At 42.8% G+C, this 21097-nt stretch overlaps 1 protein-coding gene across 1 annotated transcript in view; it reads left to right on the forward strand.

Annotated features, from left to right (window-relative positions):
* Nucleotides 1-21097, forward strand: part of PARVB (parvin beta) — a 52388-nt gene that overhangs the window by 10816 nt on the left and 20475 nt on the right. Inside the window, exons 2-6 of the mRNA XM_058022915.1 lie at nucleotides 8474-8563; nucleotides 10456-10526; nucleotides 17062-17164; nucleotides 20428-20568; nucleotides 20924-21039. Of these exons, the coding sequence (XP_057878898.1) occupies nucleotides 8474-8563; nucleotides 10456-10526; nucleotides 17062-17164; nucleotides 20428-20568; nucleotides 20924-21039 (521 nt within the window). The remainder of the gene's footprint in view (nucleotides 1-8473; nucleotides 8564-10455; nucleotides 10527-17061; nucleotides 17165-20427; nucleotides 20569-20923; nucleotides 21040-21097) is intronic.

Below are 21097 nucleotides of genomic sequence, written 5' to 3' on the forward strand. Positions count from 1 at the left end.
AGCACCACCTTTTCTAGCTCACGGGGCCTGGTGTACCAGTGCAAAGGCTTTGAAAGGGACCACAGAAAGCTCTAACTGCAAATCCCATGAAACTTTGCTGTGCTTACTAAGTAAATGAATAAAAATAGCGGCAGGTCTTTTTGCTACTTTGTGAAATGTGATGTTTTCTTGTGCTTTGGACTTGTTTTGATTTGATTCTTTGGCTGGCTCTTGTTTCATGATTGCATTTTGATATCCCTAGAGGGCTGTGCTTGGGAGACTGGACTGCAAAGTCAGTTGAAAGGCTCCACTCTTTCTATGTAGTCTTCAGCAGCTCCATTAGGAAATTCTGGGGCTATTTCTGACTTAAACCCAGCAGAGTAAATCATCTAAATGCTTTTATGGCAGCCACCATCTCCACTGTACCTTCCCTTCATGGACTGGCTTTTATCTGGTTGTGGGCTCTGAGTTCCAGGCTTTTACTGTGAGATCTGAAGTGCTTTTCACTGAAGTGCTTGTCTTGACAGGCTCCTCTGCTGCTCAAAGCAAGAAGTAAAATAATTTCCCTCATATGACATATCTGGAAAAAAAGTGAGAAAACTCCCTTATATTTTGTAGCTTTTACTTACACAGATCTTTCATCTCAGTTCTAACACACTGCTTTACTGCCCTGAGTGCAGGGAGGACACAGGAAAATGCAGCTGGACATGAGCAACCTTGGGATATGGTACACTGAAAACTGTGTTGAGTGTTTAGTGTAAAGCTTCTAGTTTGGAGTATGGCCTGTCCCTCCACTGGTCCTCTGGTATTTGCTAGCAAACTCTCAATGTGTGTGTTGCAAGTGGAGTTGCTGCATGGAAGTGTTTTTCAGGGTTTTCCTTGTCTTTCTGGGTGACATTTGGGCAACTGCAGCAATGAGGCATGTGCACTTTTTGTGGTCTGCAGAACTATTTATCTTGGCTTGTTCTTCCTGTAGAATCATGTTCCACGAGCAAAATAGTTGGTTTTTTTTGAAGTGCAAGTCATATCTGCAGCCTCCTTTCCATTCCCCTGGAGTTTGGCTGTTGAGCTCTGTCCTGTCAGCTGTGGAAGACAGAGCCTTGCTGCTGCTCACCATCCTGCTGCCATCAGTGCCTTTAGAAGTGAGTCTGTTACTCTGTACTTCTCTTGGCATGTCCAGAAGAACAAACAGCCTAAAACGTTCTCATATTTGCATAGCAGATTACTTGTGGTGGTGGTGGTGACCTTTTCATTCCTCTGTGCAAAGGATTTGGGGAGAGCAAGAAGATATGGCAGGTGACACTGCTTTGGCAGATAACTAAGGGGGGGTTCACTCGCTTACCTGCCTACAAACATAGTGCCAAACCACGTGGAGGAGGTGGAGGAATGGAAAGCTGGTCACTTGTAAAACATGAGCTGGTCACTTGTAAAACATGCTAGCCTGAGCTGCGGTAATTACTTTTTTTGAAGCTGAGTGCTCTGCTTGATAAAGTTTGCAGGGTTGGATGTGGATGTGGGATCCAGAGGTACAGCTTGTAGGAGGCTGTAAACTGAAGTGCCCTTTTCTCCCAGATTTCGTCAGATTTCTTCTTGCAGAAGACAAGGGCTGAATGAATGGGTTGCGTGTCTATTCCAGAGTAGTCCTGTTAGCTCTGCTTCTGACAGCTTCTGCTGTCTCTCCCTTGGTGGTTTGCTTTCACTGGACCCATTAAATGTGGATGCCTTAAGCAGTGAGTTGATTTTGGTTTCTAAAGTTGCTTTTGGCTAAAAGAGGCTTGTTGTTGCTTGGCATCTTGTGGAAATCAACCTACTTCATTTGGGATCTTGGACTGAGTTCCTAGACATGAGGGGGCTGTTCCTTCAGCTTTGGTTGTAGGAGTACACCAAAGCCTGAGAGAGTGCTAAGGACTTTCTAGGAGAGCACAGCTTTTCATGGAAAATGGATGGCAGTAAATTGAAAATGCCTTGATGGTTTTCTACTGGGAGTGGACACAAGACCAAAATCTCTTTCAGTCCTTTTTTTTCTTACCAGACTTTGTCTTTCCCTCTGCTCTCCTATGTCAGATTTGGCTCCATATCTCCCCTTCTGCTGGAAGTTGTTCTGGTGCTCATGCAGTGTCCTTGGGAGAACATAACCATTCACCATTATTTTGAGAGGAGAAATGACCCTTTCTGTGGAGGGAGGGAATTATAGCTGGGAGAGGCTGAAAAAGTACATTTTTCCCATTTTCAAGGAGAACTTGGGTGCAGGGGGAGGAATGTAGCTTTCCCTGGCTGTTTTTGGGGTTTTCTTCAGCTTTAGTTTTTACCTGGCTTTTCCCAGTCAAAAAGCTTTGGTATTGAAGCAATCTATTCAGGACAAAGTAAGTGCATGTCCTGGAGTGTGGAAGGCATCTGCTGTGCATCCTTGAGGGTATCCATCTATTATTATCTTTTTAAGTGTAACTTTACAAATACTTTAAAACACCATTCTTGTCCACACTGGTATTTCTGCTGTCTGGGGGTGGAGTGGGTTGTTTGTTTGTTTGTTTTTTGGTTGGTTTTGGTAATTTTTTTGTTTGGTTGGTTTTTTGGTTGGCTCTTTTAATTAATTTTGCCCAGCATTAATGTTTGTGTGTCTACACAGTGAAAATTAACTTTATATTTTTTTCCTCTTTCTTATCTGGCTAGTTTTCAGACACACAGTTTCCCCGCTGTGTGACGTTCTGTGGCTTCTGGAACCAGTAATGCCTGCAAAAGGAAGGGGTGAGTGGCAGGTGGGGCTCAGGATGAAGCCTGAGTGCCTCTTTGCCATAAGGGATCCCTGCCTGATGAAGACAGCAACATAACACCACCAAAAAATGGAATTCCTCTTTCCACAGACACCCCTCAGACAACTCCCTAGAAAGAAAGGAACCTTCTTGTTTGTATTTGAAAATACAAAAGCAGTATTTCACCCTCGCAAACAAAAGAAAGCCCAAATTTCTTATAAATGTTCCCAGCGGGCTCAAGTGTTGAATATGCTTTTACCATGGCAGATTCATGTTTTACCTTTGGCAGAAATAAAGGGGAGATCTTTCATTTGGCAGAAAGACTTACACTTACCTGTGTAAATTTTAACACATCCGCTTAAGCAAGTGTGGCCTGATCTTTGCAACTAAACCAAAAGCATTATTACAGCCCTTTCCTAAAAGTTGCTTTTGGCTTTTGCTTTTCCCTTTTGTTTTATGCCTTTCCATTTCTTTACGTACCAGTCTGGCCATTGCAAATGCCTTGCCTGCTGAGGCATTTAAATAATCAGCTTTTTTACCACAGTTCTGCTGTGAATGCAGTCCCTTGATACAGTGCCTTCATGTGGATTTGGTCAAGTCTTTGCCTTTGATCTGCCTGGGATTATTAATTCTCTGTTATAGTTAATGGCTGCTTTGTCTTTCTCCTGCAGCCTCTATGAAAAGATCTCAGAGCCTTTTGTAAATGTGCAGTGATCAGTAGTCTGAGCTGTGTGTGGTTTGTCTCTAGAAAAAAAGTGCAGTGTAGCAGCATGTTTGGGCCTGGTTCTGAAACCGTTCAGTTTATCAGTTTTTCTCAGAAAATGTGAGATTTAGCAAAACTGCCTTTTGTTAAATCGGCTTAGAAAGCTTGCAGGTTTCAAGACAACTTTTTGTAAGAGGTTTAGCTGTCAGGTGGAAATGTAGTTGTGGGCATGGCTGCCTGTGTTAGTCTGTGACAGACAGGGGAGCAAGTTAAGAGGTTGGCACTGCAGAGTGTTCAGGGACTTGTTACCTTCTGGTCTGACCTCCCCCATGGAAAGCAGGAGCTCCAGCTGATACCTGATCTTTTATGCAAGGGTTTGCTGCTTAACCAGGGGGATTCTCCTCTGAGATGTGAGTGAAAGGGCCAAGCATGGTCCTGAATACGGGCTTTCTATTTTGCACATGCTGATCTGGACTGTAAGGATATAAATGCAGGCAGGTGAGTTGCTGTCTGAAAAAGTGCAGCTGGTCAGTTTTGTCTCTGGTGAGGAGGAGGAAACTTGGGAAGCGTTAAGAACTTGGGGGCAGGAAGGGAGCTTCCTGTGCAGTTTGAGTTACTGGGGCATTGCAAGTTTGCTGTCTGTGTGCTGCTCCCACCAGAGAGGAGAACAAAGTTACCTGGACAGATCATTTGCAAGGACCACCATCATCCAAGGACCTCAGAGCAGCCTGATATCTTCCAAAGTTAGGACTGAATCATGAGATGGAAGTGCATCATGTAAAAGTTGTGCTGAGCCAGCTGGGCACTGACTGAATGCAAAGAGAAGCACAGGAACTCTGGGATCAGTGTCATAACAGCTGCTGCTTTCTGCAGGGTGGGATTCAGCCTCGCAGTCAGAAATAACCAGAGCTAAAATTAAGTAGTATTTTCCATCTGTTTTTGTAAGATGAAGAGGCTTGTGGTCAGATTTTTTATAACAAGGCTGTGAATGGCAAAGACTGAAGTGACCTGTGCTGTTGCTGATACCTATTAAAATTACACTCAAATTAAGAGTGAAGGTAGAAAGCGGTTGATATCAGTTGACTCTTTCTTTTAAAAAGGAGAAAGCTGGGACATCTTTTTATAGTGCTCCTGCTAACTTTAAAGGCCATCTCCTGGCTTCTGAGAAATCCTTGACAGCTCTGGTGGCACTTCCAGCTTTCTGTAGCTAATTGTTTTTGCTGTGTGCAGCTTGCCTGTAATCCCATGTCTGAGACAGCCTACCTGGCTTGCAGATCTAGTGCTCTGTTCTGAGTGTCTGTGTGTGTGATCTGATCATTCTATTTATTTGTTTGAAAGGCCAGCACAGCTTCCAATGTGACTTAATCATGTTGACTGCTGACACTGCCAGGAGATTGTAAAAATATTGCAGCGCTGCCAGGAACCCTTGCTGCTTTCCTGGGGACCAGTAGAGCAGTGAACTTTTCATGTGAATTTAAATTTCTAGTTTAGGGGAAAACGCACAGGGTTTTTGCTGAAAGCCGGTCTGGATTAAGCTGTGCTCCTTCAGCCTCCTCTCAATGTCCTACCCCTTCATGCTGCATGTTTGCTGTGACTGGTCTCTGAAATGGAATGACCAGGCTTTAGAGAAAGGTGTTTTACACCAGCACTGGGTAGAGAGCAAAACACCTGTGCCATCACCACAGGGGAGGCTGTTCCCTGTGGGGAAGGGAAAGGGAAAAGGAGCCCTGTGACTGGGCAGGCAGGGAGCAGTAATACCTCATGTGGGAATTGTCATGACTATAACTTGTGCAAGCACAGCTCTGCTCTCCAGTCACTGCCTCTTGCATGGACAGCTCTGGTATAAGCCTCACAGCAAAGTCACTGCTGCTGGCACTTGCCAATCTTTTAATATCCATAATCTTCTACAGTACCTTTGGGTTTGTGAAGGCATGGGCTGAAAGCCATTCTTTGTTGTACATTTGCATTAAAATACCTGTTGGGTTCTCAGAAATGTACCCATTGCTCCATCCTGATTATAACTGCCTTGGCTTGCTCATTTGTGGGTTCTCTTTTCTTTCCAGCATTGTGGCTCTGTTTCCTTTCCTGCTTCTGTTTCTTTGCTCAGCAGTGATAAGTGAATACTGGGGGCAGCGAGCAGGGAAAAAGTCCTCAGCATTGTTCCAGCACAGCGTGAAAGGCTTCTGGAGTGCTGCAGGTGTGGGGAGTGCCCTGGAAAATTCATGTTCCTGAGTGCAGGTGCCTGTCTGCACACTGCCTCTGGGAACTGTGTGTCCCTGGGGGCCAGCTGTGGACACCCAGCTGTGCCCTCACCAGAAGGTGCAGGTGGCTTGCTTGGGAAGCTCCGTGCACAGCAAACAGCATCCCTAGGTGCCTGCCCGTAGGCAGCCAGGCTGGCCAAGGCAGGTGCTGGGCTCTCTTGGGACAGGGAGGGATTCCTGGCTGGGACCACAGCCCAGTGCTGTGTCCGCCCTCCTGGCCCCTGTTCCCGGCAGCTGGGAGCTGATCCTGGTGCCTGCTCCCGTGTCACCGTGCCCAAATTAGGGCTTTGGCAGTCTGGAGGTGGCAGGGCCGTATCCAGTTGCTGCCGCTCCGTCAGCGTTCAGACACCCCATGGGCTCTGTCTGTGACCTGTCCTTGCTGCTGGGGCCGGGATGGCCGGACTGCTGTGCAGGAGGCGCAAAAAAGGAGGTAGGAAATGCTTCCTCTGTGGCAGGAATCTCTTAATGAGGACCTGGTGGGCTCTTCCTGGGAAGCAGCTTTGGGAAGCTTTCAGCTGGCAGAGGTGAGAGAGATGTTTTGGTCCCATGGGATGTGGCACAGCTGCGCAAGGTCTGAAGACAAGTATGAAGGTTTTGTGTGGTTCTTCATGTCTTGAGGGATGGGGGCTTAATACACAAATTTGCATTGATGTTTTCTTCCATTTTAGTAAATTGCTCAGAAACTAGGTATTTTTGTTAGGAAGAGTAGAGATAACTTTTATTTTAAAATAAAAGAGTAAGTGCATCACCTTACTTGAACTTCTGGGAATAAATCTAGTTTAGTTGCATTTAGAAGTATTCTGGCTTGAAATGTATGCATAATTTTTTTTCATATACATACACTGTGCCATGCATTCACTGCCCAGAGGAACTTAGCAGCTCTCTGCATTGGCAAAGGCACTGGGAACAATGATGCCCTGAACTCACTGAACACTTGGCATTCCCAGAATGACAGCACTGCTGTGATAATGAAGAGTGCTACATCTAGAAATAAGGCTGGTAGTTCCTAAATAAATCTGACTTAATTGAAACATTTCTAGTCCTAGCAGGGTTTTAAAAATCAAACCTCAGTTTTCATGTGAATTGTCTTATGCCCTCCTGGCAGCATCACAATGTAGGAGTTTTTGGAGTGAGAAAGTTCCAGTTGGGAATAATGCAAACAGGGCTGGGTAAAGCACGTTGTTAGAGCTGGTTTGATCTGTCGTATGATGCCTTCTTGCTCCCTGACTTTTTTGTTTGTGGACCTTTTCAACAAAATGAGAAAGAATGCTGAAAAGGGGAACCTCAGAATTTCTGTACCAGCATCTTTATTCGGGAGGAAAAATCTCGGCCTGAGGACCCTGTGTTCTGTTTGCAGTGGGGAACCATGGGGCATAAACCCTCAGGTCTCAAAATACAAGACTGGGGTTTATTGCTTGCACTCCATAATGAGGATGTTAGTGGTGATCAGTACCATGCTGTGAACCAGAATTAAGTAACCTCTTGAGACTTCAATTAAGAAATGTGAGAACTTGTTTAAAGCACCTGTTTCAATTTTCTGTGAGGGAAGGAGTGGGGACTGCAGTGTATTCTTCTTTCCTGTCCTCCCCTGTGGCAGTAGGATCTCTGTCTTTTCCACTTGTATGGGGCAGAAAAACAGCAAGTCCTGATACAGGGTTTTGTAACCTTCACAGACTGCATGCTAATGTCAAGCCTGTGGAATGTTTTTCCAGTGGGAAAGGGGAATAATGGCTGCTCTTTAAGGGGAGAGCTTGCAGGGACACTGTGACCATTATTTAACTGTTCCTCCTTTTCTTTCCTGAGAAAATTTTGTCTAGCAAACCTTATTTATCTCAAAGTCCTTGCTTTTTCCTGAAAAGAGTGTGCGACCCCTCCCAAAGGAGACTGCACTACCACAAGTGCTGCCACAAGTCATTTTATTTCGTGCTTGCACAGAACTGTCACTGAAAGTACAGGGCTGCTGTGGTTTCATGCCTTGTAATCAATGTCATCTGAGCTTAAGGGGAGATGTGCCTTGGAGAATGTGAACGTGTTACAGCAATGCTGTTGCTTTTCTTACTGAGAAGCTCTGGGAAAATACTGAAGAACTATTCAGTGTTTGCCCTCAAGTTTAGTTCCTTCCTCGTGGCAGGATGCATGGAAGTATTTTAACATCCATTTTATTTATAAAATGTGCTTTACTGAGCTTGCCAATGAGAGTTGTAAGTTTAGGACAGCTTGAAGTAGAAAAATTCCTATTTGTGTTCAGCAGATCATGGCACATCTGTTTTATCAAGTGGCAACACTGGAATTAAATACATTTTCATCTTTATTTAGTGGGTCTGCCTGGGATTCTCTGAGGATTTAACAAGGGCACTAGCAAGTTGCATGTTCTGTAGCTGGAAAGGGTGGTGGTGAGTGGTTGTGCTGTAAGAAAAGGGGTTTGTTTCTACAGTTTGATGTCTGCTCTAGGCTGGGCCTGTCCTGCAGACAAAGCTCACACCCCTTCCTTCTGGAGAAACAAGCACTCCGAGCTTGTTCTTACCACAGAATTGGTTTTCTTTTTAAAAGTTTCCAGCCACTTCTGTAGTAGCTGTGTTTAATAGGAAGCTATAAAAGGATGTTACTTGGATTTTATTTTCCACTGTGGCTGCAGTTCTTCATGCCATAAACTGTGGTCCTGTTCTAAAACGGATCTACCAGATGTTGTCTGTTACTATGAACACCGTCCCCAACCCCTACATATACACCAATTCTGCATTTATTACACTCTTTCTGTTGTTTGTTTTTCTTCTATCCAGTGAGTGACCTCCAAGAAGAAGGTAAAAATGCCATCAATGCACCAATGAACCCAAGCACTGTGGACATCCATCCAGAAGACACACTATTAGGTAAAGTTTTGTGCTGCAGGGATGGTTTGTGAAGGGGGCCACTGTGGCCCCCACGTCATTGCTTCAGTGCTGAATGTAGATTGTCCAGTTGGAGCTGAGAGGATTGGAAGTGACAATTGAAAAAAGTTGCATATTACTTGTAGACTAGAAATTAAAAAGGCTAAATGGAGTTTGAAGAGCAATGCCAAGCGAGGTAGTTTATGGACTCTCTCCCATGTCCATCCCCATTCCCGCACTCTGAGTCCCTACAAAAGAAATAGCATAATTTAATAGCAAAAAGTGTTAAATCTTGTTGAAATAAACCACTTTGGTCTCTCCTGGCCACATATCTCTTAATCTATGCAATTAGTTGAAGCAAGCTAATTATGAAAGAGTAAATCAGACATCAGGATAAATAATAAAATAGTAAATTAAACTGAGAACTGAAAGAGTAAATCAGATATCAGGATAAATGATAAAATAGTAAATTAAAATGAGAAGGTGTTATTCATTTGGATTTTCTGATTAGGAGAGTAGCAGGAAATGCAAAGTACTTTTTCCTAAGATGTGGGTGAAGTGTTGGTTGCTCTGTGTTGATATGTCTGGACCAGGAGTGTCTCCAGTCATTTCTTCTGGATACCACTAAAGCTGGGTATGTCTTTAGAAGATGCAGAACTTCTGCTGAAGGCCTGTCCTCCAAAGATGTGATCACCACGAGTTTTGTGGTAAATCATGTTCTGTTATGGGTCAAGTCCAGTTCAGGGTTAGTGTTTCGGGTGTGTAGTGGGTGTCACTTCCTTATGATGACTGCCTGAACTCACCCTAGGCAGTAATGAGGAAGTAAAGGAACAGGGTGGGAAAAAAGGCAGCAAAAGAATTCATGTTTTATTCATTGGTTTGTGAAAATTTTTCAAGCGTGTTTAGGTAGCACAGTCGTATTTTTTTTTTATAAAAATGAAGAGCCCTGGAAAATCTTGACCCCAAAATGTGTGGGTGAGGTCTAAGGTAACCAGTCAGACGCTGGTTACTAAACACTGTGTAGTCAGTCTCATGACCAGGATGTGTCATGTTTCCCATCTGACAGCAGTGAGGTCTAGCTCTGCAGTGGGAAGTCACTGTAGGCTGGTCACTGCCAGGTTTTGGGATTCACTGAGCAGTGTGACAATGGCCTGACCAAGGGTGATACCAAAACTTCGTTGTCCTGATAGGAAGAAAGAATTGAAAAATCAATAGGAAAATTGGATTGTATATGGCCTGCCTTCTGGCCATTAGCACTTCTCACACATCTCAGCAGCAGAAGAAATGGAAGACTTTACACCAGTGAAATCTATTTTATGTTCTTCCCCCATGCACCAGCACAGCTGATAGAAAGTGGGGTAATTTTATTTCATAAGCTTAATCAATGGTTGAGGAGTTCCTGCACTCAGGAGCACATGTGTGACCAAGTTTTGGGGAACCAGAGGGTGGAGGCACAAACTCTCAGCCCAAATCTCAGCAACTGCAGTGAATGTAGTGCATTAAGCTCACTTTTTTCTTGCAGGTGCTGCAATTTGGGACAGGTGTTTTCAATTAGAACTTAAATTCAAACTGAGGAGAAGCAGAAAAGTAGTTCACTGTGGTTTTTGGTTTGTTACTATGAATGTGACCCACATCAGGACAGGGATTTTCCTGAAGCATTCTGTGTAGGGCAGGGCTAGAACAGGGGAGGGTCAGGGGGGACAGTCCTGGTTTAGGGAAGTGGAGCTGTGCTGTCATTCTGTGTGTCTCTAAAACTGCCTGACACTGGGGTCATGGGACATCCCCTGCCATTTCTCAGTCAGCTGACGAGCCCCTTAATGGTGTGGAGTTGTTGCAGTTTCAGCAGTGCACATTTGAAGTGGATCTCACTAAGGTTTCCCCTCTTACTTGAACAGAGGAGAATGAGGAACGCACTATGATCGATCCTAACTCAAAAGAAGACCCCAAGTTCAAGGAGCTGATCAAGGTAGGAAATCAATCTTTGGTCCTTCCTTCTTCAAACCTTTAACTAGTGAGCTGGAGTAATTTGCAAGCTGGTCACCCAAGAATGTAGTTGAGGAATGGCAACTTGTTACTGGAATGTAGCTGTGGAAACTGAGAGCAAGGTCAACAACAAGGTAAGGCTAAAAGAAACAGTGAGAGGGGCAAGGAAAGGCTGAATGTCAGGGTGCCCATAGAGTTATGGAGTTAAGCTCCATTGTCCATTTCTATCCTTGTGATGATGACAGCAAGGATCAGTGCTTGGTTTGAGTCCCTGCACATAAAATGTAGGTACCTTCTGTTTCTGAAAGCTGGGAAGGAGCTCTGCAAAGCATTAGTGAGGTTTCAGGAGAAGAAAGAGTAGGACTGAAATGTTAGGGAATGAGGAAGGAACCTCTTGTGTTCTGGGAAAGTTGGAACTGAGTTTCTTCTTGCCCTACATTCTGTCCTCAGTTTACCTGTGTGCTGGGTCAGGGACAGGTGGTTCTGAGTCTGTCTCGTTGCTGGACACAACTGCCCTAGGTGTTGGTATGGTGTGCCCAGATGTGCTGATGTTACATGAGAATTCCTGACTCAGCAGTGCCCATAGTTCCTGCCTGGCATGACAGAGGGCTTGCTCCTGAAGGATTTGTGTTTAGGAGAGAGCCTTTTCTATGCAGAAAGTTGTTTGGGTTAATGTAGTGCAAGCTTGAGCATGAAGGGAAGGGATGACGGCCTGAACAAGTGGGATCTCTTTCAAAAAAGTATTGTGCTGGTGTTACACCTCCCACTGCACTTTTGCTTCATTTCTTTAAAGTAATTCTAAAAATAATTTTGTTGGAAATGACAATCTGGCTATATCTGTGTGGCTATGAAAACTTTTTTTGGATAGTGTATATTATTTCCTGAGAGGGGGCTGAGTATATTCCCTGCTGAAAACCTGATGCACCCTGGCTGCACACACCCTGGCTGCTTCCCCAAAGCCAACTGCTTCAGCAAATGCCTCAGCAAACTGCTCACCTAGTACATCTTTAAAACAAGCCCAGTGATCTGTTATTACCACTGCAATAATGTGTTTAGCATCACAAAACCACATCAGACTGAGCTCAGCAAGGAACTGTGCTCAAATTTCTGTTATTCTAATTCACCGGGAGTACATTGCGGTTTTAAATTAAGCGACTGCACATTCTTTCTATGTTAGTACCTAAATCCATTAATTCTCTGAAAGGTGCAGTGGTCTTGCATCACCCTCTCAGAATGTAATGTGGTTTCTCTTCTAGTGGAGCAGTGATATTATCATCTGAACAAGAGTCATTGCAGTGGAGGAACCAGATGTACTCTGAGATTCAGGAAACTTGATATGGAGACTGCAATTGCTTTTAAATTGTGAATTTTCCTGCTGAGTTTAATACAAGTTTGAGTCTTCCCTGGATGGTGTATTCCAGCAAGGTTTGGGGTTTTTTTCAATTTAAAAACCTGAAAGCCTCCAGGAGGAATGAAAACCAGGGCCAGAACAATGCTTGAGGATAATGTTTGAGTGTATTGCAGAGTCAGGTTCAGGGTCACTATGCCAGTTCACACTTGCACAAGGAGAGAGGTTCCAATGGAATGGGATCAGCTGGTGCAGGGAGCGGCATGGAACTGGAGATTGTTTCCTTGGGATCATCCCCGAAGGAGAGATGTGTTCTGTAGAGTGCCTGTGTAATTTGGGTAATTGCTAATAACTTGCATACCTCTCTGCAGTTAGAGTTTTTTACAGAGATTCAGCGGTGTTGGTGTGAATTCACACTGTGTTGGTGTCAGTCTGTAAGCCAAGGGGAGGTTTAAATTATGCTGGCAAAACTTGCTTTTTACTACAGAGTTTGGATAATGAAAAAAAAAAAAAGTAATTTATTCTTTGTTTTCTGTTCCTTGGTGGTAATGGCATTTTCCAGGGCTCCAGTGCTGGATGAGAATTGCTGTGCTTTATAAACCCAGCCAGCAGAAAAGTGTCTGCCCTGCAGAGCCTGAAAGGAAAGCTCTCCATGGACTAGTGAGGAGTGGGAACTTGGAATAGATGGAGGTTTTTATAGTTCCAAGTGGTTCCTTCTCTCTCTTTCCCCTCAGACAGGAGTGTGCCAATAGCAGCAGCAGATCCTGGTGTCTTTTCAAAGCTGGCAGTGGAACTTAATTTCATTGGGGCCAGCCCAGGTCTCTTTCAGCACCAGAGTTAGACATGCCAACAGCTTGCCATTACTGATGCTGAGTCTTTCTGTCCTGCCAGTTGAATGCAGTGGGGTAAATGGATCTCAGTGCAAAGAAGCAGCAGAGATCTCTGCTGCTGACACTGCTTTAGTACCTCTTTGTCTCCACCAAATGTTGGTTTAATTTCTGCTAACTCCGTGCCATAGGAATTATATGCATTGTGGATTGGGCATTTGGAAGTGATTTTGATAGTCTTTGTAACTCTAGAGGGACAGACTGTACAGCATTGTGGTCATACAGAGACCAGCAGATGAAAAACACAAGAAAAAACCTCATTCCTCTCTCATAGTAAAGCAAATATACAGAGAATCTCCTTGTTGAAGGCTGCTTAGTTGGGGATGTGAAAATACCTGCTTTAAGTCTTCTTGAACATATGAAAACCATTATGCCTGTAAGTGTTGTATGCTATCACCATGGACAGTTTACTAAAAATAGTCACAATTTGTAAGTATGAAGTGTTCAGCAAAGTTCCCTCTCTGGCCAGCAGCTTTTTTAAACTCACTTAATTGGCCTAGTGTGTAATGAAAATTTGGTAGATGGTTGAATAGACCTAAAACTGAAAATTCAGATCAGGGAAAGAGATAAGTTGCTGCTATTATTTGTATGTGTGTATAAATATTGCATTCACAAAATGCTCTATTTTTAGTGTCTGAAATATGTCAGCTTCTTTTACTTCTTGTCCAATATTTGCTCATTTTCTGTATTTCATTAGGAAAAATATGAGAAAGAGTTTTGGCTAATTGAATGCAAAATTTCAGAACATCAGCTTGCAAGAGTTGGGTCCTGTCTGAAAGTGCCTTGACCACAGGTAGCAAACCACAGTTGTAAGGTGGTTTTCCTCCCTGCAAAGCTTTCTGTAAGATTGACTTAGAACTGCAACAACTTCTAGCCTTTAAAGACTCATCTAAACTTTACACAGGTCCAAACACTGCTGCTCTGGACACTGCCTGAAAAGAGTAAATGTTCTCATTTGTAGTAAAACACTCACTGTCCTGGAAGATACCAACCTTTCCCATCTCTGGTTTTATGGCTTTTTTTAGATTTACTGAGGTAAAGAGAAAACCAAAATGAGGCCACTGTCCTTTGACGTGTGGTTTGTCACTTGTGACCAGATGAAACAGAGCTCCTGAAATGCTCTGTGATCTGCATTTGGCAACAGGAGGCCTTCCCCTTGCTTACAGGATGCCAATGCTTTGTGCTTAGCCACGAGGCCTGAATGTGAATTTTTGCTATTAATTTTCATGCTCAGCCAGTTTCATACCTTTGATCTCTGCTTCCTGATTTCCCCAGAAGCAGAGGGGAAGTGGGTCATTGAAGCCAGGGTTTTCTTTCTGGGCTGTTTTTGGTGGCTGGGCTTCCTGTTTTCCCACTGTGCCAGATGTGTTCATGTATTTTGAGTTGTTGTGCATTTTCTCCACTACTGTACAGTGGTGACTGTGGGGTCCTTATGCCCTTGAACTCTGAATTTTTGCAGCTACAAGTGCATGTGTCTGAGAATTTGGCCCAGTTCAGAAGTGCCTTAGATGAGTGCAAACGTGCAGGAAATGTCAGGCACAGTTGTGAGGACATCAAAATATCATATTAAATTTTTAAAACCATGCTACTAGCCCCAAATATTATAGAAGGCTATAGCAAAGCAGCTTTTCATGAGCCCAAAATGTAATATTGAGCTGTATGAAGTGCAAGCACAGGAAGGAAGGAATGGGTAGAGTGTGAGACCAGACACATCGATGTTAAGCATCTTTTCATGCACAGGAGATGCTCTTGTCTGCTTCCCACCAAGCATCAGTGTGCCTGTGTCAGGCTGTTAAAATTTTGAGACATTCAGGTTATTGAATATTTCCTGCTTCTGCATTTTTATGAAGGAGAAATCACGAAGAACTGGAGAGAGCTGATGTTCTGTGAGCATAATCAGAAACTATTTATGCACCTTCATCGTTTCAATGGGCAATGTGGTGTTTCCTCTGTAAAAGTTAAAAAGAAAAAAATCTGTGCTGAAAGCTTTTCCAGGTTTCTAATTAAGACATAATCAAGGAATCAAGAAAGGCTTGGGATTTTTTTCATTGCAGTACTTTACAGTCTTCAACAGCTGCTGGAAAAAAACACCTGGATTTTTTTTTCTTTGCAAACTCATTTTTTTTTAGTGGAGCTAAAGTTGTAGTCTGAATAGTAGAGAAGTTAGAATGTTTTTTGGGATATTTTTCTTTGATTTGGGTACTAAACTCTGAAAATAATAAAATAATTGTGACTAGACCCGTTTAATTTGTCTTTTTTGTAGTTTTTTACTTAAAGTTTTTCAGTTCTAAATTTTTGTGGAACATTTAATTAGCACATAGTGCATATATTTTCCTTTTTTAAGACCCTGTACTGTGTATCTGCACTCTTGGAAATGGGATATTGGATCTTACATTTTAGTCTTTTATTTATAATTCCTTGTCATTTTCTAGATTCTGACTTCAATACCATTCAGCACAGGGCAAACAAAATAAAATGTTTATTAATGGTTTCAAATAGTTTAGCATCTTGAGTCTTCCTTTAACAAAGCTTTTGAGGACTTCTTGAAATCCAACCTCGGGTCTGTAATGGGATCTGAGTATATTAAATATCTTCTGCTGAACTTCAGATAATTTTTGAAAGCCTGTTCTGTAAATCTCACAGAAGACCTAAACCTTTTATGATTTTGATTTCTTCAGCTGATTTTTTATGAATGTCAGTGTTTCAAGCTTGTATAATTATGGAATTAGGCAGTCACCTTTAAAAAAAATCTCTTTCTAGTTGATGTCTTGTTATCTAGGACTGATTTTTCTGTATAACTGGGGAAGTTTTTGAGGTGAAAGATAGCATTGTGCTTCTCATTGGTGATCTTTTGCTGACTTGTCCTGGGGGAGCAATGGGGTGATGATGTTGCTGCTGCAGAGTTCATCCTTGTGTATCCATATGTCCTCACTCACCTCCCCTCTTGTACCTGTGTGACAGAAGACCTCTTCTGACACAAGATGACGATATTGAATAGTGAATAACTTAACAGAAAACCTTTATTTTCAAAGGCAGATCTTTGGAAGAATAATTTTTATTGTTGAGGTTCTAATCCTTCTGGACAGTTTAGAGGGCAAAGGTGATTTACCGGGGTGAGATTGATGCTGATCCTTGTTTGCTATGGAATGAGCACTTGCCAAATCTCTCAGCCAAAGCTTCCTTGCCAATTACACTGCCCCTATTTTTAGAGCTGATTTTCACTCTGCATTTTCAGCATGCTTTGGAAGCACTAGAGACATGGACTAGAGGCACATGAAGCATTAGTATTTCATGTTTGGGTTGTAAACCTTTTCATGGTCACTAAGCCTAGCCAGATTTGAGTTTCTTAGGTTGAATGAACATCAGCAGCCAGGCTGAATGTCCTTGTGCCCAACACATTCAAATGCTCTTGTTCCCTAGGAGTCCCAGGGTGGCTGTTTTCCACTGCAAGCCTGCATATATTTTGTTTATTTGCTTTTGTTTCACAACCTCTTGTGTAATAAAACCCCAGAACCTTCTTAGCCATCACAACTGCCAAGAAGAGGCAGAAATATGGGGTCTAATCAGAAGTGAATTAAAAGAATCTGCAACTTTGTATGAATGCAAACTAAAGATTACAGAATCTTTAAATTAAGCTTATTGTTTTGGGTGGCTCTAGTCAATGGATTTTTCACATCTGTGATTGGCAATACTCTTATCTTATGGAACCTAGGAAGTAGCAGGAGTTAACATTGTGTCTCTTCCCACAGAACTGTGTTATTTTTGTGAAAATAATTTAAATTTCCGAGTAGTAAATTGGAGGAGAATGATACTACCAGCTTCAAACAGTCAAAGTTTGTTTTCCTGTAACTGTTCAGAAATAATTGTTTTTGGCACCTGGGAGATCTAGCTCAGTTCCTTTTCTTTTTAAAGATTCTTTATGCTCATTCCAGTTTTACAGGTGACTGAATTATTTTCATAGTTATGGTAGTCAGCATATGGGAACTGTTAAAATGGTAAAATTATCAGACCCATTTGACCAAGATTTTAATTCTGGATTTTTGTATTCTGCAATAGCTGAGGATAAAATGCTTTGTCCTGTTGTCAAGACCTGAATTTAAAACAATAAGGGAAAATCAGGTGCTTTTTTTCTATTTTCTTAAAATTCAGATCTCATCTCTGCAAATTGGAAATACATAAATATGCTTGCAGTTCATCTGTTTTATAGTCCTGATTACTGCCTTGAATGGAAGGAATGCATTTTTTTGGTTTTAAACATTTGCCTCCTTTTTCTATGCTTGCAGGTTCTAATTGACTGGATTAATGATGTGCTGGTGGAGGAGAGAATCATTGTCAAACAACTTGAAGAGGACCTGTACGATGGGCAGGTGCTGCAAAAGCTGCTGGGTGAGTCCCTGTCAGAGAAGGGGACACCAAAGACTGGGAGGGCCCAAAATTAACCTCTCCCAAAGCTGCAGACTGTGCAGTAACTCAACATCTCAGGGAGATGGTTGATGTCACTGAAAGCTGCCTCAGCTTCTCCATCTGTTCTGCTCAGGCTGTCTGCTGAGAGGGGAGGCAATCCAGGTAATCCCTAGGTATCTGTTTCATGGACTGACTGTAGTCCAGGCAGCTGAAATGTGGGGTAGAAAAGGAGTGAAGAGGTTTGTGTTTGTGGGGCCAAGCAGAAGCCATGTGGTCCAAAATTTTGTCAGTGTATTTTGCTTTTGAAAGCTTTTGGGCTGAGAGATGTTTTGAGGTCCTGATTAAAAGTATTACTTTTTGAGGGGAACAAAGAAAAAGAGAATGAGTGACAGCAGACATGTGCTCAAAATGTGCACCTCTGTGTGAATGACACATGAGGGGATACAATCTATTGAGAATTTGGGATTTTGCAGCCCCCTTCCATCTTTGCAATGTGTGTGTTGATGCAGGAAGCACAGTGGAGAAGACTCAGGATTATCCAGTGATTTATGAGAATGCTTTTAGAAAACAAAAAGGCTTGAGGCTTCCAGTACTGTATAATAAATACACACTTTTTCTTTGCCAGACTGCTCTCAGCTCACTTCTGATGTGTTTTCAGGAGTGGGCTGGGCTGTGGGATGTGTGTGTGTCACAGTGGGGCAGGAGGACCTAGTGCTGCTGGTTCCACTGGCTGCTGGATTTTCTGCACAGGCCCCTTAAATGAGAGGTGTTTTGATGTACATCCACAAGCTTTTAAAATTAGTTAATGACAATTACCTTTGTGTGCAGTTGAAACTCCTCAAAAACAATAACTTGAGGAATGAAGCAAGAATACTTTCAACACTTCTGGGTTAGCCTGCAGCCAGGAGCCTCCAAATGTTGTATGGATCAGCAATGTACAGGCAATTTTAACTGGGGAGTATTTGCTTGAATCCAGTTGTTCTTCGTCACTCTGTGGAGCTGGGGAAGGGGCTGGAGCACCAGGAGGGGCTGAGGGAGCTGGGGGGGCTCAGCCTGGAGAAAAGGAGGCTCAGAGGGGCCCTTCTGGCTCTGCACAACGCCCTGACAGGAGGGGACAGCCAGGGAGGGTTGGGTTCTGCTCCCAGGGAACAGGATGAAACAGTCTCAAGCTGTGCCAGGGGAGGTCCAGGTTGGATATTGGGAAAATTTTTCCACTGAAAGAGTGGTTAAGCCTTGGCACAGGCTACCCAGGATGGTGTTGGAGTCACCATCCCTGGAGGTGTTCAGAAATCATGCAGGTCTTGCACTTGGGGATGTGGTTTAGTGGTGGTCTTGGCAGTGCTGGGACTCAGTGATCTGAAGGTTTTTTCCAGCCTTCCAAATGGTTCTATGGTTCTTTGTGTAGATCAGTCAGGAAAAATGGACTTGGACATCTTGCAGCCTGAGATCTTTCACTGCACCAGCTTTTACTCATTTCCTGCATTTTGGGCCCCTGACTGGGGAGCAGATGCATCTCCTCCGACCTGGAGCTACCACAGCTCAGCCCCAGTCTTGTGCTGTTCTTCAGCAGTGTCTTTGTTCCTTCCCTCACTTTCCTGGAAAAACTAACAAGGTGTGGTCATTAAACTTCAAGTAGTAGTTAACCATTCCTTTTGAGTGAGAGGTGTTTTGTCTTGATAGCCAGGCCCCCAAAAAAGGATGAAAGACAACAGCTTGTCACTGGGCTTATGCTGAAGGGATTTGAAGTAAGATATTAGTAAATGACTGATGGAGGTGGAGCTCCTTGTTTAGTTAATTTTATCAAGGCGCAAGCAGTGCCACTCAGAGAAGCTGGAATGGCCTAGTACACATGATATTGGTGTGAAAGGAAATAAATTTGATTGCTGACTGATAGGTAACCTGGGCTGAGAATAGGTAGAAGCTCTAACATGTGACCGAAAAATTATTTTGATTGTTTTCATAATCTTGATAAAAAAATATTGATTAAAAAAATCCGTACTTTAGATTGCTAGAAACATTCAAAACGTTCAAAGTATTTGTTAGTTGATAACCTCCAAGTCTTTTCTCTTTGGGTTACTCGAGTGCTTTTTGTATTGCTGCCACTTTAAAAACAAAAGAAAAAAGATATCTTTAGCTAGATAAAACATCCAGAAGAAGCATGCTCTTGAGAGCAGAAATATCTCCATTATTGGAAAAAGAGGAATTTTGACGACTCTGAAACATTTCTGAAAGAGTCATCAGAGTCTTTAGAATCTCATTTTGTGAAAACAGTTTTGGTGCAGTATGTTTTTTTGTTTTAGAGAGTGGAATAGTATATAATTAGAATATGGCCAACCAGTCCTGACATCGTGGACAGATCAGCACAGTGAGTTTGGCCACATTTTTTTATGGGTGTGGAACAAGAACAGGGATGAGCTGTTCCCATTGCTCTGATGGCTGGAGGACTCAAACCCACCTTCCTCAGCTGCCTGGTTTTTCTTTTTTTTAGAATGTTGGCTTCTGTCTCTTTTGCAAGGGCCACAACACAGAGAAAGAGAAGAACAAGTTGTCTGTGACTTTGGCCACAAATAGTTATATTACATCAGCAGAACTGAAATTTTAGTAATGGAATTTTACATATTTTCCTGTTTTATTTCATTTTGGAAGTAATCAACTATGATGTGACAATGTCAACAACATGACAAGATTGTACCAACTTACGTTTTAAATTAGTTCCACTGAGCTAATCCTGGTATGAGTCTTGAGGGTTTGAGGTTGCAAAATGTGCTTTAGCTTAAATTCATACCTTCAGCTGACTTGAAATTAAGCTTGTCAAGCTGAAGTAAATGTTCATACAAAATATTTCCCACTTATTGTCCTAAACTAGCTTTAAAAAAGTCCTTTGTACCTGTGCATATTCCTTATGCAGTGAAGGCTGTGTTGTGCCAAATGCTTTTCTGCAGCGAAAGAAAGTGGGAGGTATAATTAATATTGCTGTTAGCTTGATGCCTAGCTGAAAGTTGTTACATATTTTGATATCTGATTGATGAGCATGTTCAGCCAGACTTCACCAGTTTTGTCACATTTTTATTGGAACTGACATATTTTGGTAAAAGTTTTACTTTCAGCTATTTTTCCATCCAAGGAAAATAATTATCTTAGAAAAGTTCTAGTAGACTCCAGTGGTCTGTGCTTATCTCCACACAGTTTAATCTGGTTTTGTCTGCCCTTTTTATTTATTTATTTTGTTTGTTTTTCAAATGCAGAAAAACTGGCTGACCGTAAACTGAATGTGGCAGAGGTGACACAATCTGAAATTGGTCAGAAGCAGAAGCTGCAGACAGTCTTGGAAGCTGTCCATGATTTACTCCGACCCCATGGCTGGACAATCAAGTGGAATGTTGACTGTAAGAACTTTTACTATATTTTCTGTCTCAGTAAGTGTGTTATCACTTAGGAAGTCTGCTAAGATCATCCTTCCCCAGTATCCTCCAGTGCAGTGGAAAGCAAGTGGTTGGGTTTGCCTGTCTGTGATCAGAGGGGGTTGGGACTTGTAAGTTATGCTTAAAGGAAGGGCTGAATGTAGGCTTTGCTACCTGTGAAGTTACATTGTAGGCCTTACTAATTGATGAAAAAGAGGAAGAAGGATAAAAAGACTATGTTGACCAAAAGCATTTTTCACTGCCTTTTCCCCCAGAGCTGTTTGTTTAAAATAACACCTCAGTGTCCTTTCACTGGCTTCCTTTCCCTTGTTCCCTGCAGCCATCCATGGCAAGAATTTGATTTCCATCCTGCACCTTCTGGTGGCTTTGGCCATGCATTTCCGAGCTCCCATCCGGCTGCCTGAGCACGTGTCTGTGCAGGTGGTGGTTGTACGGGTGAGTACCAGCTCCTGGCAGGAGCAGAGGGCATTCTGCACGGCTGGGCTGCCCCCAC

Source organism: Melospiza georgiana, chromosome 4 (assembly GCF_028018845.1).
Source record: "Melospiza georgiana isolate bMelGeo1 chromosome 4, bMelGeo1.pri, whole genome shotgun sequence".
Classification (NCBI taxonomy): domain Eukaryota; kingdom Metazoa; phylum Chordata; class Aves; order Passeriformes; family Passerellidae; genus Melospiza; species Melospiza georgiana.